The sequence below is a fragment of the Petaurus breviceps genome, unplaced genomic scaffold, assembly GCF_028583685.1.
Source record: "Petaurus breviceps papuanus isolate PSGF00001 unplaced genomic scaffold, PetGlider_PUasm1.0 90791, whole genome shotgun sequence".
Lineage (NCBI taxonomy): Eukaryota > Metazoa > Chordata > Mammalia > Diprotodontia > Petauridae > Petaurus > Petaurus breviceps.
This window is the reverse complement of record NW_027187346.1, coordinates 36,908-52,688: the sequence shown is the minus strand read 5'-3', so window position 1 is coordinate 52,688 and position 15,781 is coordinate 36,908. Positions and strand designations below refer to the sequence as shown.

Sequence of the window (15,781 nt, the reverse complement as noted above, 5' to 3'; positions counted from 1 at the left end):
AGGAAGGAAGGAAGGAAGGAAGGAAGGAAGGAAGGAAGGAAGGAAGGAAGGAAGACTTCACAATAAGCACTCTCAATCCATTGCAACCCAATCCAAATCCAAATCCTACAAACATTTACTGGGAAAATTTCTCAGACATCCCTGTAAAATGAGGCCTGGTTTGGAGAGGAGAATGATCAAAATCAGGGAGACCTGTTAGCACATTCTTACAGCAACCCAACTGCTGTGTTGGCACTGAGTGGAAATGTTGGGCACACTAGGGATCACAGACATGGAATCTATAGGAGTAGGCACCCTGATTGACTGTAGGGAGCAAGAGCAAAGGAGAACCCCGAGGTTTTGGGGAATAGCTGTTCCCCTGTAAAATCCAACAAGCCTCTCAAAAAATTACTCGGCCCCAGGCCCATTACTAAGAGACTGGGACTTAAAGGCAAAAACAATACCGTCCCTACCTAACCTCCAGGGGACTTAGATTCTTCTGCAGAAACTGAGAACACAATAAATGAATTAGAGACTTGAACCAAACAGAATTCTCTTAAGGATTTCTCTTAAGAAACTGGCACTGAAGAGGGTCACCATAAAATGATGAGGTATAGGGTTTAGGGGTGTGAGAGAGCCCAAAACACCAACACGCTGGGTCCAGCCAAATGAATTAGACTCAAAAGTCTTCTCTCAGCCAAAGAAATGCAAAATTTATTAAAAGTTCGCCATATTGGGTAGACTCTTAAGGAGCCTCAGTATCTGTGAGGCTTGCATTGGACAAGCGGGCCAGAATCATCTGACACAGAGCAAGTCTGTGCTAGAAAATTCTATGGTGCTCTCAAACACACAGGGGCAAGATGGGGTCTTATATACAGAAAGGTTGTGGGAGGAATCTAGGGGTGGTCTAGAGGAGTCTAGAGGTCTTCAGGGGTCAGATGAGGTCAGACTCCAGTAAATGAGTGAAGTTGCTGGAGGCTACCTGGAGCCCACAGACAATGGTGGGCCAGGCCAGTTCAAGGGTGTAACATTTGATTTGGGCATAGATATTTCGATAGGCTCCAGGGTGGGAAGTAGATGGACAATGGAGGGCTAGGCCAGTAAGAGTAAGAGATTTGGGCCTAGCTATAATGAAAGGCTTATGGCCTCAGGCAAATGCCTCATCAAGTGGGAAGATTCAATCAGAGTTCAAGGGGGTTTCCAGAGCCTGTACCCCTTCAGCACCTCAAAGGAAAGATGTTTCCTTATCGTTTCCTGCTTTAAAATGTGGCTTCTTCAGTATGTGCCTGTTGCTCCATTCTGCCTGCCTGCACAGAAAATTATCCTGAGTGTTCTGATCTTCCCTTTGTCTTCCCTCCTCTCACCCTGCCCCCCCCCCCCCCCATGGGGTACAGGCTCTGGGAAACTCCTTGAACTCTGATTGAATCTTCACACTTGATGAGGCATTTGCCTAAGGCCATAAGCCTTTCCTTACAGCTAGGCCCAAATCTCTGTAACTCTTAACCTAGCCTAGCCCTCCATTGTCTGTCAACTCCAGGTAGCCTTCAGCTATTTCCCATCCTTAATCTTCTTACTGGAGTGTGACCTCAGTCCCCTCAAGATCCTCCTTAGACTCCTCTAGACCCTCCCCAAACCCCTCTTCTAGACCACACCTAAATCCTCCCACAATCTTTCCTGAGAGCCATGATCTGAGAGAGTTTGACAAAAGCCATTATATAGGTCATTTTTTTAAAGTCCCCCAAACAGGCCATGCTTCGTGGGCCTCTAGGTGATACCGAGGCCAAACAGTGTTGCAAAAGAACAGCCTTTTCTTTTTAAGTTCTTTAGAGACACTAAATTTTTCCCAATGTTGTAAAAGACAACCCAAAGTCAGAACTTTGGGGCATTAAAAAGGATCGACCCATTATAGGTACAGGGGCTGGAAGTCCAATAAAGGAAGATCTGGGAGTAAGCCTCAAAAAACAAACAAAACGAGAGAAGATTAAAAAAAAAAAAAACACCCAAAACAAGTTTTCCCAGTTCCCTAAGGCTTAGAGAATAGAAAGAACCCGGGCTTACATTTCCGGATGGGACATCTGTCCTTGTCCTCCATGCTTCAGAAACTGTGCCCAGGTCCGTGAGTTCCAATTATAACCAAACTGGACCAAAAACCTGAGTACATCAGGCTGAGTACGATACAGCTTCCTAGCTGTCTGACCTGAGAGGTCAGGCCCAAAAAGCACCTCCAAGGTACTTGGAGAGCATGAAGGGAATAGAGAGAGAGAGAGACAGAGACACAGAGAGAGAGAGACAGAGACAGAGAGAGACAGAGACAGAGAGAGAGAGAGAGACAGAGAGAGAGAGAGAGAGAGAGAGAGAGAGAGAAACAGAGACAGAGAGAGAGAGAGAGAGAAACAGAGACAGAGAGACAGAGACAGAGAGATAGAGACAGAGAGACAGAGAGACAGAGACAGAGAGAGATTTATGTACCTTCCAGTCCTGGCTGGAGAAGAATTTGAGATTAGCAGTGATTCCCCCTTAGGGAACCATATGCTGAGGCTTAGGGTTTAGGGGGTGCTCAAGACCCCAAAATATCAATAAGCCGAGTCCTGCCCAATGAATTCCACTCAAGTCTTCTCTCAAAGTAAAGCAAAGTTTACTAAAGAATCCCCATAATAGAGTCTTAAGGAGCCTAAGTATATGTGAAGCTTCTATTGACAAGCAAGTCAGAATACTCTGACACAGAGTGAGTCTGTGCTAGATTGAATTCTTAGCCCTGTCAGGAGGCAAGATGGATCTTATATACTGAAAGATTGTGGAAGGATTTAGGGATGGTCTAGAGGAGGCCTTTCGGGAGAGTCTTGAGGGGACCTGAGGTCAGACTGCAGTAATGAGATTAAGGGTGGGAAATAGCTGAAGGCTACCTGGAGATGACAAGACTATGGAAGGCTAGGCTAGTTTAAGGGTAACAGATTTGGGTATAGATATTTTGATAGGATCAAGGGTGAGAAGTAGCTGGACAATGGAGAGCTAGGCTAGGTTAAGAGTAACAGAGATTTGGGCCTAGCTGTAAGGAAAGGCTTATGGCCTCAGGTAAATGCCTCATCAAGTGGGAAGATTCATTCAGAATCCAAGGGGGTTCCCAGAGCCTGTACCCCATCACCCCCACCACCACCCACCACCACCAAATTTCCAGTTTGAAGTCATCTTGTCCAGGCGACACCTTCATGTCACAAAGAGGGAAAAATTACTTGCCCAGGATCACTGAGGTTGGCATTACGTGTCAGAGCCACTATGGTCCCCCTTTTCAGGTCAGGAAACTGAGACAGGCTGAAGTTCTTTTCCCAGGGTATCTGAGGCAGGATGGAAATAAGCACTTCTTAGGCACCTAGTACATGCCAGGCACTCTATATTCTGTCATTTAATCCTCATAACAACCCGTCACTGTTGAGCCCGGGATCACACCTGGTGAGTATACGAAGCTACATTTGAACTCAGATCTTCTTGATGCCCACACCAGAACTCTACCCGATGCACCATCTAGCTGGTATTCTTGACATTGAATGTACCAACTCCTACTTTTTCTCCTGGGAATAACTTTTTAAAAAAAATCTCTCTAAAGTTCAAGATTACCTGCAGCGGAGCAGAGTAGCAATCACTTCAACCCAGAAACTCACTAGTTGCTTCATCAGTACCCTCCCACCCTTCCTAGGTTTTGAGGGTTCAGCACTCCTCTCACTTTAGGAGGCACCTGGGTCCAGCCATCTCTTCATTTCCCATCTGACTGCACTCTTCTGTATTTCTCCATCCCGTCTCAAGCTAGATATCTCCTCACCCACCCCTCCTCTTCCCACCTCCCTCTCCCTACCCCTTATGCTTGGGGGTGGGGGGTGGGGGGGGTGGCAGGGAGCAAGCTCCTTGAGGTCAGGAACCATCTTTTGCCCTTCTTTGTATCTCCAGAGCTTAGCACTATTTAAGTTAGGCACTTATTAAGCACTTAATAAATAATTATCAACCGGGTGACTGACTGATGCTTTGTACCAGTGAAATATGGAGGAGTGGTTGTGATTACCTGCTACTAGGCTCAAAAGAAGGATGTTTTCCCAGTAGACTGAGCAGCTAGGTGGCACAGCACATGGAGCGCCCAGCCTGAAGTCAGCAAGAGCTGAGTTCAAATGCTGCCTCAGAGGCTTATTGGCCTGGGCAAGTCACTTAAATCCTATTTGCCTCAATTTCCTCATCTGTAAAAATGATCTGAAGAAGAAAATGGCAAAGCACTCCAACATCTTTGCCAAGAAAGCCCCCAAAGGAGTCACGACTAAACAACAGTCTGGTAGACTGGTTGAGTTTCAACTTTTTAGGTTGTTTCTGTTTTTGTTTTTACTTAGGCACCTCCCTCGAGTTTGGATGTGGGGCAGAGAGCTGCAAACTGCCTTTAATGCCGGCGTTCTTGAACTTTTCTGTCTCTATCCACTTGGGCAGTCAGGCCCTCAGAATAATGTTTTCCAGTACCTAAAGGAAAATAGATAGTATTATAGAGAAAAGCAATTATGTGGAAATGAAGTTGTTAAAGGTCTTAAAAAAAAAAAAAGACACCCCCCGGTTAAGAACCCTTGCTTTCAAGTGTAAATAGCATCTAAAGACAACCTGACTTCTCCCCGCCTCCCCCCACAAACACACACAACCTCTGCTTTTTCCAAGGAGATGAAAACTACCTACACTGAGGTGTATAACTTAAAGAGGGGGGCGGGACTACCCAAATGAAGTACTGAGTGGATTAAAATCAACATCTATCAACACTTCTCAGGAATGGCTTCCAGGAAGACTGAGTCTAAAGTGAAGTAGAGGTAGTAGGGAGAATATTCGAAAACATGTGGAGCTTGGGACTCAACTCTAGAAGGAAGGTGTTATATTCGCATCCTTAATAAGGGAGGGAAGAAAAGACACTGGTGCAAAATCCTATCACAGCTTTACGGCCCCCTTCAATAACGACAATCCAACGCATAGGCAACAAAAAAACTTCAAAGGAACAAACTGCCCTATATAGGCACCATAGGGCTCCTGAGTAACCTTCCATCCACCTCTCGGCAACATATTGGAATGAAAAATGAGGAGTTACGCTTCTTTTCCTGAAAAGAATCACCCATCGTTCTTCCGAATGAAATAAAAGACAATTGAGAAAAAAAAGGGGGGGGTGGGGGGCGCTTTTGCGGTTTCGGATTGTCTCTCCGCTCCTTACCGTCCTATGAGAAGGGACCTGAGGCCAGGTGGAGGCGGAGCCTCAGAGGTAGTTTCCCTCCGCCCCTTCTGGGGCCCCTGGAAGTCTTCAAAGAGGTCCGTCAAAACCCTATATAAGTGTTGGTCTGGGCGGCGGTGGCTGGATAGTTCTTTTTTCGTCGTCTGGTTCAGTGTTGCAGTCATGTCTGGTCGTGGCAAAGGAGGCAAGGGCTTGGGGAAAGGAGGTGCAAAGCGGCACAGGAAAGTGCTGCGGGATAATATCCAGGGTATCACCAAGCCTGCCATCCGCCGCTTGGCTCGGCGAGGGGGTGTGAAGCGCATCTCGGGGCTCATCTACGAGGAGACCCGCGGGGTGCTCAAGGTGTTTTTGGAGAATGTGATCCGTGACGCTGTCACTTACACGGAGCACGCCAAGAGAAAGACTGTCACGGCCATGGACGTGGTCTACGCGCTCAAGCGCCAAGGCCGCACTCTCTACGGCTTCGGCGGCTAAGCTAAGCGCTCCTGTGGGTGCCGGAGCTCTGTCCTCTCCTCGTTCCCCAAAGGCCCTTTTCAGGGCCGCCCACCTTCTCACTTAAAGGAGCTGTGTGCGTTCTTTCTCTGCGGAGGAGGGACTGCGTCCTCGGGGCGAAAAAAGGTGAGTTCGACCGCCGAATTTGGGGCTAATTATTTTTGTCAGTCTTCCTTATTTGGCTTTCCGGGTGGTTTTACAAGCCTCAGGAGCTGCGAGATGACGAGCGGTGGATGGGCGGGAAGTACTAGCAAAAAAAAAAGTCAGGGTTAGTACCCCCCTGGGTTCCGGGAAAGGTCTTGGCCACCACTGTATTGCAGAGTCGTGTCATTTGCTTGTGTCTTCGACTTGGGAAGGTAAATGCACTCTGCACTACATCGGCCTGGGTTTGCGGTCCTCCATCAGTCCCGCCCCCGTCTGTTTACAATCACATGAGAACTTCCTTTCCTTGGAGGGGCTTACTTTTCCCTTTCTCTTCACTTTTTTCTATACGGTGGAAAAAAAAAAAAACCCAACTCCATTACGAGGATGCGAAGCGCGGGAAAAAGATTCCGACTCTAGGACCCGAAGTTCTTCCATTGAATGAAAATGTTTAGAATGATGTAGTGCTTTCAGGTTTGCAAAGCCTTTGTACCTCTTGTATGCTTTCGGGCTCACTTCCTCTCCAGGCAGGTGCCATTAAATACACTTCACAAATGGGGAAACAGCCCCAAAACGATAAAATGTCTTGCTCAGTCATCTAGAGTGGGATGCTGAGACAAAGCTAGTGCTCTAGCCATTATACCATGCTGCCTCCTCGTGGCTGAAGGCTGCAAGTCAGGAAACCTCGACCCTCGTTCTGACTTGTTATTACTAGCACTAGCCCATCTGACTTGGCAGCTCCTTTCACCTGGGCCCTCGTTTTCTGCTGTGACTGCTAAATCCTACAATCACACCTTTCAGTATTTAACAGAATCAGTATCACTCAGGGCTTAACCCTTTTTGGAATTCATTGTCCTCTGACTGGTTTTCAAAGCCTCACACTTGACTACTTCCTCTTCTGCAAAATAAGGTTGGATTATGACAGCCTCTGAAGTACCTGCCAGCCGCTATAATTAGTCTCCTGTCCTGGTGGACAAGAATGGTGGTTCCCTCAACTTACAAATAGGGGATGTTGGCAGGGGAAGGGCCCGTCTGTGACAGAGAAGAGATCGTCACCCGTAGGAAAGCTTTTCTAGATGCCTAGGGGACAGACATATCCAGGTGTAGATGACCAGCAAGTCGTCTGGCACTGAGTTTCAGGAGACATAGGTTGGGGTAGGTAACTTCATACCCTTGCAATAACTCCACTACCCCCTTCGGACTAGTCCTTTCCTTCCCACTGCCAATAGCATGGACTCAGCATCACCCACCAAGACTGGCCATTGTCTCCAAGGAGATCGTTCTGCCCCCTTGGTCTGTCCAACCCCCAGCTATGGATGGCTGCTTAGAATTCCCCCAAGAGCCCCTTGGAAAGGTATGCAAATAGTCTGACTTCCCTTGTAAATTGGTATTCTTGCTCTCTGAGGAGGAATCCATACCAGCCATCAAGCCTCCAAGCAACTGATTGATGTCAATTATACTCTATGTTTCTAATAGATCTGATTCCCAAACACAATGAAAAGTGACTCCTTTTAAAACTGCCTTTAATATGCTTAAAGGCCTCAGTGATCAGTAAAATCAAGTGAATCATGTGAATTCCTCTAGTTCCCTTGACAAAGTCCAGTGAGAGAGAGAGAGAGAGAGAGAGAGAGAGAGAGAGAGAGAGTGTGTGTGTGTGGGTGTGTGTGTGCCCTACACCACCTTTACTTGCCTAAACTCTTTCCTCCCCCCCCCCCCCCCCCCCCCCCCCCCCCCACTTCCCCTTGCCAAACTCTTATGCAGCCCAGGCCTCAGGCCCTGGGAGACCAGGTTCTTACTCCTAAGGATCTGGAAAAATGTTATTGCCTAAAAGATGGACAGTGTTTTAACCCAAGGTCCCCTCTGAGAGGTGTGGCTTCCAAGAACTGCTCCAAACACAGTTTAACTGACAGCTACTGGGAGAATCTGTCTTCGTTCACATTGGCTACACTCTTCTGATTCCTCCTAACTCCCTCTTCCCCCAGGCACTATTGCCTTTTCTATTATCCAAAGCCTATACTACTGCCTGAGGGACAGCTCTAGTGCTACCCACTCCACAAATCCTTTGGAGATTATTCCACCTCACCTCTGCTCTTAACATTTGTTAACTCTTTGTGGTCAGTGGTATTCTACTAGGAGCCTAATGGTTCTGTTTAACAAGGGTTTCTCTTCTCACAACAATTAGTTGGGGTTTTTTGGCTGATGGGTTCTTTGTCTGTTATTTTATATTCGTTGATTTTTTTTATCCAAATATCTATTAAATGTATATATTATATATATGTTTATATATAATATATAACTATGTATTAAATATATATAATGTGATAAGCTTCATGGAGGTGTGTAGGGGTGTGTGTGTGTGTGTATATGTGTGTGTATAACAGGTAAGATGTTCCTTTCAATAGGAAAACAGTAATTGGCAAAGATGAGTGGTACTTGTTTCTCTTCAGAAATTCCATCCATGTCCAGTAATATAATAGATAATTCCCTTCCACTCATGTAGTAGATATTTCCAGAGCTATAAACAGCATATGTCTGTCCTGAGGAGATATCAGCAAATGTGAAGTCCTCTTCCTATCATCAGATAATTCATATGGATAGTGACATGCCAACAGTTGAGATCCAGCTCAGAGTGTCTCCTCTGTCCTGCAGCAGGTCCTCACATGACATCTGAGGCTTCTCTTCCAGCTTGTCACCATCTCCCTTAAGTCTTTGCTATGTTGGGACAATTGGAACCTCCTCCTATTCTTTTTCTGGATTTTTTTTTTTAATTCCTTCCTGGGCTTCATGATCCTTCAGCTTCTAGCACATCTCATTTTCTTCCTCATCCAGTGCCACAAGACTGTACATCCTCTTCTTCATCACTCAGATAAATTCACTTATTTCCTGAAAATTTTCCTCAAGTACTTCGCTTGACACTTGTTGTGTCCACGCTACAGCCCGGGTCAGGGGTACCACTTTCTCCTCAAGTATTAACTTCTTGACATCTTTTAAATTTTCATCTAAACATTTTCAGATTATTTTGTAGTCTTCCTGTAGTCCTCTGCGGCAACTTCTAGAGGACAGACTTCATGACCTTCGTGCTCCTGGGATTTGAACAGGATATACCGAAGAAAGATGTGGTCATTCATACAGAAGAGCTTCTAGGCCTCCTGATGTCTTTCACACTTTCTGGGTCCCTCAGGATAATGTTGATGTTGCTTGACAACCGACAGCCATTTTGCTTTTCCTGGAAGTGTTTTAAAAAGCTTGTGACTGGGATACTTCCACGCATTTAGAGCAAGATAAAGGCATGGAATCCTTCAGCACTTAATGCCATTTTGTATTATTCTACAGGTGGGATAGTGTGACCAGAAAAGGGGGTGGGACCCCCAAGAACTGAAATTGAGAGACGATATACACATATAGAAAGAACAAGAAGCAGGCATTCAGCTCCCACAGAAGATCTTGGATGGAGGATTTATGGGAAAATAGTGACAGGAATCACAGGATAACAGTTGAAGCTTTCTTTTTGGAACAAAATCTGATTCCTGTGATAGAGACATTAAACAGCACCAAACTGTTTTGGTGATTACTCCTTTTGTAGTATAGCAATATTTCTAACATCAATCAGTTCATTAACTTGTAGTCCCCACCCCAGTTTATTGAATGAACCGGAGAAATCGCTTTCCTCATAAGCTTTCCTCATTGTATAGTATATCCAAATTGTCAAATTCCTAAGATTAACTGAATACTAACACTACTGATCATGTAATTTTAATAACATAATAATAGCATGGAGATCACAAATAATTATTTTACAGTGTTTTAAGCTGTGAGAATGATCCATAGCCAGTCTGCTCTAACTACCACTGTAAGTATAGATGACCTATCCTTAACTTTTGTGTGCATAGTTCTGACATTCTGTTCACTCAAGGTGTTCACAAGCCAAAGTCTCCTAGGATAATTTTCCTCAAGCTCAAACAAAAGTTGACAGTTCCATCGTGAAAGAATAAAGGTCCTTCCATCTTCTTTTTCTCTGTTAACTACAGTTTCTCTCAAGCTATAACTCTTAATAGTTTCTCTCTGTCACCAGTGGTAACAATGGTAACTCAAAATGGTACTGTTTGTATTATTGAATTCTATTTAAGTATTGATGTTTTGCTGTGTTCTGTGTTACTGAGTCCTAACTGATACTAAGTTTAATATGAGAGATCCGAATCAATCAATAAATAGTTATCATCTAGTAGAAATGTCCGTGTTATTCTTTTTACATTTAAACAGACCTCGACTGCTTGCCTTTCGTGAAAGCAAAATACTTCTTAGGGTAAGACTACTTGACATTCTTTATCATTTCTCTAATTGTGAGCCTGCTTGTCTTCTTGTCCTTTTGGGTGAGTTTTCAATTCCATTTGGTTTACCTTTGCATTGGCAAGGATCTATAGGGGGAATTTCTGTAGGGGAAATAGCCCCTTTGGTAGGTAGGACCCTGAAGAAATTCCCTGGATCTCTATGGGGATCCCCTGTGGTTGTTGGGACCCTAGAACAGAGGTATCAGACTCTGCAAGAAGAGTCACCTTGCTGACCATAAGAGTGCAAGCCCAACCAGATTAAAATGTAATTGGGAAATGTTTAACAGATTAAATCAAAATATACAATACAACATAGATAACATTAATTTGTGGTTTCCTAAGTCAATATGTGGCCAGAATTGTTATTTGAGTTTGACACCAGAGCCCTAGAGAATAAGGGTGTTCCCTGTGTAGAAAGGAACACTTTTTTCCTCCAGACCCCAGTTGTATGGCCTTAGGCACCAAGGGAGTCATTGGAAGAGCTTCCCCTCAGGACAAATCTTCTCATCTGAAGGAAAGGGGTAACACCTTGTATCCCTCACATCCTATATCTCTGTGGGAAAAATCTTTGTGGTTTGGAAAACTCCCTTCTGACACAGGGAGCCACATTGCTTTCTTTTTCTTTACTCTTCCTTTTGCTTGTGGATTGAGAAAGTCCCTAAAGGGTAAGGCTAAGGAAGAAGAAATATATTGAAAACTTTGAAACTTTCCTTGTATTGTTGAATATGCAAAACTTTGTATTTGGGGATAATTGTAACTTCTATCTGTATATGGTCATAAGACCTCAGCTGTTTTGAGACTTGATGGTATGGTACTGAGGAAGCAAGGGAAAGGACTTTGAATTTGGGACAAGGACTGTGTTCCAAAATGCACCACTGACCCATTCTCCAGGGCCCACCAATTTCAATGAGGGGTAAGTGTGTGACAGGCCTTGGAGCCTTCCCAGGTTGCCTAACACAGAGGCATCCAGCTTCTTCTGTAATCCCCCCCACTACCACGTGGGTGGGGAGTGGCCTCCTTCCATTGGCTGTGTAACCAGAACAGGCTGCATCTTTAGAGACTGCCAGCCTGGGACAGTCACCCCACTCTCTTTTGCTGTATCCTGAGGGTGGAGATCACACACAGTGCAGATGCCCTAAACTGATTTGGGAGGGGTGCCAGATACCTTCCCTCTAAGCTGACACTTTTACTCTAGCTCTGAGAAATGAGCCTAATGAATCTCTGTTCCCTTTCATTTATCCTTCTCTGTTGCAGGTGTAGGTGGTGATCCCTGCTGGACCAAGGAGTTCTAGCCAAGTTCTAGCCTCCAAGAACTTGGAGGCAGGATTCCAGATGGGATGTTGCTACCATCCAGCAGCCCAGCCAGAGAAGCCTGGACGACTCCGACTCCAGCCTGAAGGGGGCCTTTTCAACTTGGAACTTGGGACTGTAGTCTATAGGAACTGAACTAAACTATGAACCCCAATTCCCTCCCTCTAGAGGAGGGTTTAAACGCCACATGTTGGAAGAATATGTTTGTGAATTTCTTAATGTACCTTGAAAGTAAATTATTCCTTTGTCAAAGTTAATCATCTGTTTGGGGTTCAGTGGAACTGGGTCCTATCTCCTTCAATCATGAGAACAACCTAAGTGGATGCTGGAGCCATTGCAAGAGAACTAGATTCCCCCAAATCCCTTTAAGTTTACCAGATAATCCTAAGGGGTAGGGTGAAATGTAACATACCTGATCTTCAGGCAATCAGCGCCAGGCTGTCAGTGTTGAATATTAGCTCAACGGACTGCCCATCTAGGTGCATGTCATAGTCTGGGCAATAAACCTTTAGGTTTGTCTATGTAGAGTACTATCTGCTCTCTTTCATGTGGTCAAGTAACTAATTTAGGTGGTATTACTCTGAGATTTGATGCCATTCAATCTCATTCAATTCCCACAAACATTATTAGTTAACTTCTATATGCCAAATGCTGTGCTAGTCATGCAGGGGAATACAAAGAGCAAAGCTAAAAGAAACAGTTCTTTCAGCAACGTGTATGTGGAGCAGGGTTAATGAGGGAGACCCTTCACCCGATGGACTGGAGCACCTCTCCTGGAGCTGGGCATGTGCTCTGTCTGGTTCTTTGCTGGGCAACGGGAGCCTTGCCTGGATAATACAGGGAAGTCCTTATTCATTCCCAGTCCAAAGATGAATGGCAAGTGACATGGAAGAGAACGGACTTTTGTCAGAAGTTGACCCATCTGTTATTTCATCTGGTTTGTCTAAGATGTCTAGGGTTAAGCACTGCATTACTGATCTGCTCAGTTCATTATTCAAATGCAGTAGGTGTAATAGGGAGGGAATCTCTGAAAGGCCTATGTTGTGGGCGGTGGGGCTAGGAATACTTTTTAGCTGCTGAGGGCATTCCCTGCCAAGGAAGACCAGAGGAATTGTTCATTCGTATTTTATAACTTTGCAGAACAGGGAAAAAAAACATGGATTTGGATTGCCCTTAGGCAGGTTGGGGAAGGTTGTGAGTGGACTGTGACTGGCATGGGAGGTGGCTGCTTTGACAGCTTTCTCTTACATTGTCTTCCCATGACGGGTTTGAATGAAAAACCATTCCTCTCTGCGTCCCCGAGTCAAGGAAACGATTAGAAAGAAAGCCATGCACAAAGGAGAAGGTGGAGGAACTGGCTGGGAAATAATTTAAGTGGGAGCCAGGAGCTAGCCCCCTCTTTCTCAGCCCAACCAAGGATCTTTACTATCACTACAGTGGTTGGTTGGTTGATTGTTGTCCTTAGTTCTTGAAAAGGACCAGAATGACATCACAGTACAGTGTGTCTGACTGTGGCCGATCAGACCCAATACTAGCTCAGAATGCTTTACCACAGGTTGGGCACAAGTAGTGCATGGGAACATTTGGGGTAGAGTCCCTAAATCTGTACATCTTGAGTATCTTATAATCTATTTCAATTCAGCTTTGCTCTTGGAGCACAATACTTTGTTTGATGAGGGCATGCCATGCTGGGCAGTCCTGTGCCAGTGTCTCCCATGTCACACAATCAATTCCAAAGTTCTTCAGGGAGACTTTGAGAGCGTCCTTGTATTGCCTCTTCTGACTACCATGTGAGTACTTGCCTTGTATGAGTTCTCCTATAAAATAGTCTTTTAGGCAAACGTACCTTTGGCATCCAACGATGTAGCCAGCCCATTGGAGTTGCACTCTCTGCAGTGGAGTTTGAATGCTTGGCAGTTTAGGTTGAGAAAGGACCTCAGCTTTCTGTACCTTATCCTGCCAGATCTTCCAAATCTTCCTAAGATAAAGAGCAAGTGATTTTCAGTTTCCTGGCATGGTGCTGGTATGCTGTTCAGGTTTCACAGGCATACAACATATCTACATTTTGGTAGTCAGTCTCATACCTCTTCTTCCACACTTTGCTTCTGAGCCTTCCAAACCCTGAGCTAGCCCTGGCAATGTGTGCCTCAGCTTCATTATCAATGCTTAAATCCCTGGAAAGTATCCTGCCAAAGTAAGTGAATTTATCCACAGTATTCAAGACTTCTCTCTTGGCCGTAACTGACGGTTTTAGGTATGGATGGTGTAATGCCGGCTGCTGGAGCAACTGTGTTTTCTGGGTGTTAATTGTCAGGCCAAAATTGGCACAAGCAGCAGAGGTGATCCATATTTTGTTATATATATATACAGCTTCAGAGGCAGCAAGGAATCTGCAAACAGAAAGTCATGTACCAACACTCCATTCCCTTTAGAAGACTGAAGACCTGTAGCCTTTCCAAGTTGAGTAATTTGTCATCAATGTGGTAGCTGATCTTGATTCTGTGTTGGTCCTCATTGAAGGCATCCTCAGTCCTGCCTAGAATCTTTAATATCACTATAATAAATGGTTTGTTGAAGAGTCTCTGTCAGAGTACTTTGCTCATGACTAAGTGAATTCATAAACAAATATTGAATAAATGAAAGAATGATGTGTGGAGAAGAACGACTTTAACCTCATTTGGCTTCTCCCTACTGTATTCTCTGCCAACCTATATTTTCCTTTGACAAGTGGCATCCCTCCCCAATAAAATCTGCTTATTCCCTTTCCAATTTATCTTTGCCCCTCCTCCCTTAGAGATTCAACAAAAAGGCAAAAATAATCCTCTTCTCTCTAGTCCCACAAAGGGAAGGGTCAGATCATGGTTCAATCCCACCTACCCCAGGATTTAAAACTGAAAGGAACTTTACAATTTATTTAGTTCTATTGTCTCATTTCACAAATTAGGAAACTAAAACTGGAGGGAAATGATTTCGACACAATACTTAGTAAGCTCGCAGGCACGGATTCATCCTTTATTTATTAAGCTTTATTTAGTATGCTAATCAGTACGCTAGACAGGAGAAGAGGTACAAAATAAAGCAGCATATCCCTATCCATAGATAGCTTATAGTGGAGTAGCTCAACTAGTCTCTTTCTGCAAGGAAATCAGAATCCCTCAGGAAAGAAAATCTCTTCTGTTTCTGCTAACCTGAACTGTTAGAAAATGTGGAATAGGAAAAAGGGAAGAAATTTTCCAAAAGTGGACTGCAGTTATCAGTCTTAAGCCCTTAGATCTTATCCATCTCTTCCAAAAGTACTTGACTGCAAAACTTGACAAATAAGGGCAGTCACTCTCTCAGATAGTATGAAATTGTAAAGGGAATGGAAAAGGGAGAGGAAGAGGAAGTAGGGGTGAAGAGTATAAGGATGCAAGGAACACCCGGATCCTGAGAGATAGGAATCTATGTGTACACAATCTGAACAACTGATTAGTTTCCGCAGCTGCCCTGAGAGATGATCTTTTGAAAACTGTGGCTACTGGCCTATAACCTAAAAGGTTTGGCACATACCTCCAAATATTTCAAGCTTTTCCATTTATTGAACTTCTGTAGAATTCTGTAGAAAGCAAAATAGCTTTGACTTTCACCATCTGGCAGACACAACTGATCTTTGGGGATTTAAGTATTCTGTTGTACCCTTTTGCTTACTAAGTCTTGTTATTTTCTCAGAATCTCCTAACCTAAATTTCTTGGGTCAAATCTTCCAGAGACCCTTTTTTTTTTTTTTTTTTTAGTTCTTCCCCAGGAAAGGCTGAGAGAGAGAGACAGACAGACAGAGAGGCAGATACACATACACATACATACACATACACACAGAAGGTCTGTGTGTGTGTTATGGTGCAGGGAAAGTGTGTAATAGATTCTGGTCAAGGATCAAACTATGATGCTAAAAATAATGTGGAATCTCATTGCTCACAGATGAATGAAAACGTGGTGGCTGAACCCAACAGTCACAGGATGAGCCAAATATGGGGACCCAGAACACTGCACCCAACTTCAATATGGATGGTGTCCTTACTTGGATGATTTCTCTGCTGAGTGCTTTGTCTCTCTTTAAGCCTACTCTCCCAAATATGCAGAAGTATAATTTTCAAGAAAAACATTCTCTTTGAAGTCCGTCAGTCAGAGGAGCAAGGCTCTACAACAACTAAAGAGTCCAAAGTAAAGTTCAGAGTATAAAGGGTGATGGAGGGGGAGGCAGAATGGTGAGATCCCAGGAAGAGAATGGGAAGTGATGAAAATAAAAGCAAAGAAT

General features: G+C 44.4%; 1 protein-coding gene and 1 long non-coding RNA gene across 2 annotated transcripts; one reads left to right on the top strand and one right to left on the bottom strand.

The window, feature by feature from the left end:
- Positions 1–690: 690 nt before the first annotated feature.
- Positions 691–5,264, bottom strand: LOC138147360 (uncharacterized). Its single transcript, XR_011164781.1, has 4 exons — positions 5,198–5,264; positions 4,031–4,470; positions 3,210–3,311; positions 691–1,282 (listed from the first exon to the last, which is right to left on the bottom strand). It is a non-coding gene; the product is annotated as an uncharacterized lncRNA (long non-coding RNA).
- Positions 5,265–5,311: 47 nt separating this feature from the next.
- On the top strand, positions 5,312–11,744 carry LOC138147359 (histone H4). Its single transcript, XM_069069751.1, has 2 exons — positions 5,312–5,833; positions 11,431–11,744. Exon 1 carries the CDS (start codon positions 5,378–5,380, stop codon positions 5,687–5,689), a length of 312 nt encoding a protein of 103 aa, XP_068925852.1. The 5' UTR covers positions 5,312–5,377; the 3' UTR covers positions 5,690–5,833; positions 11,431–11,744.
- Positions 11,745–15,781: the final 4,037 nt, after the last annotated feature.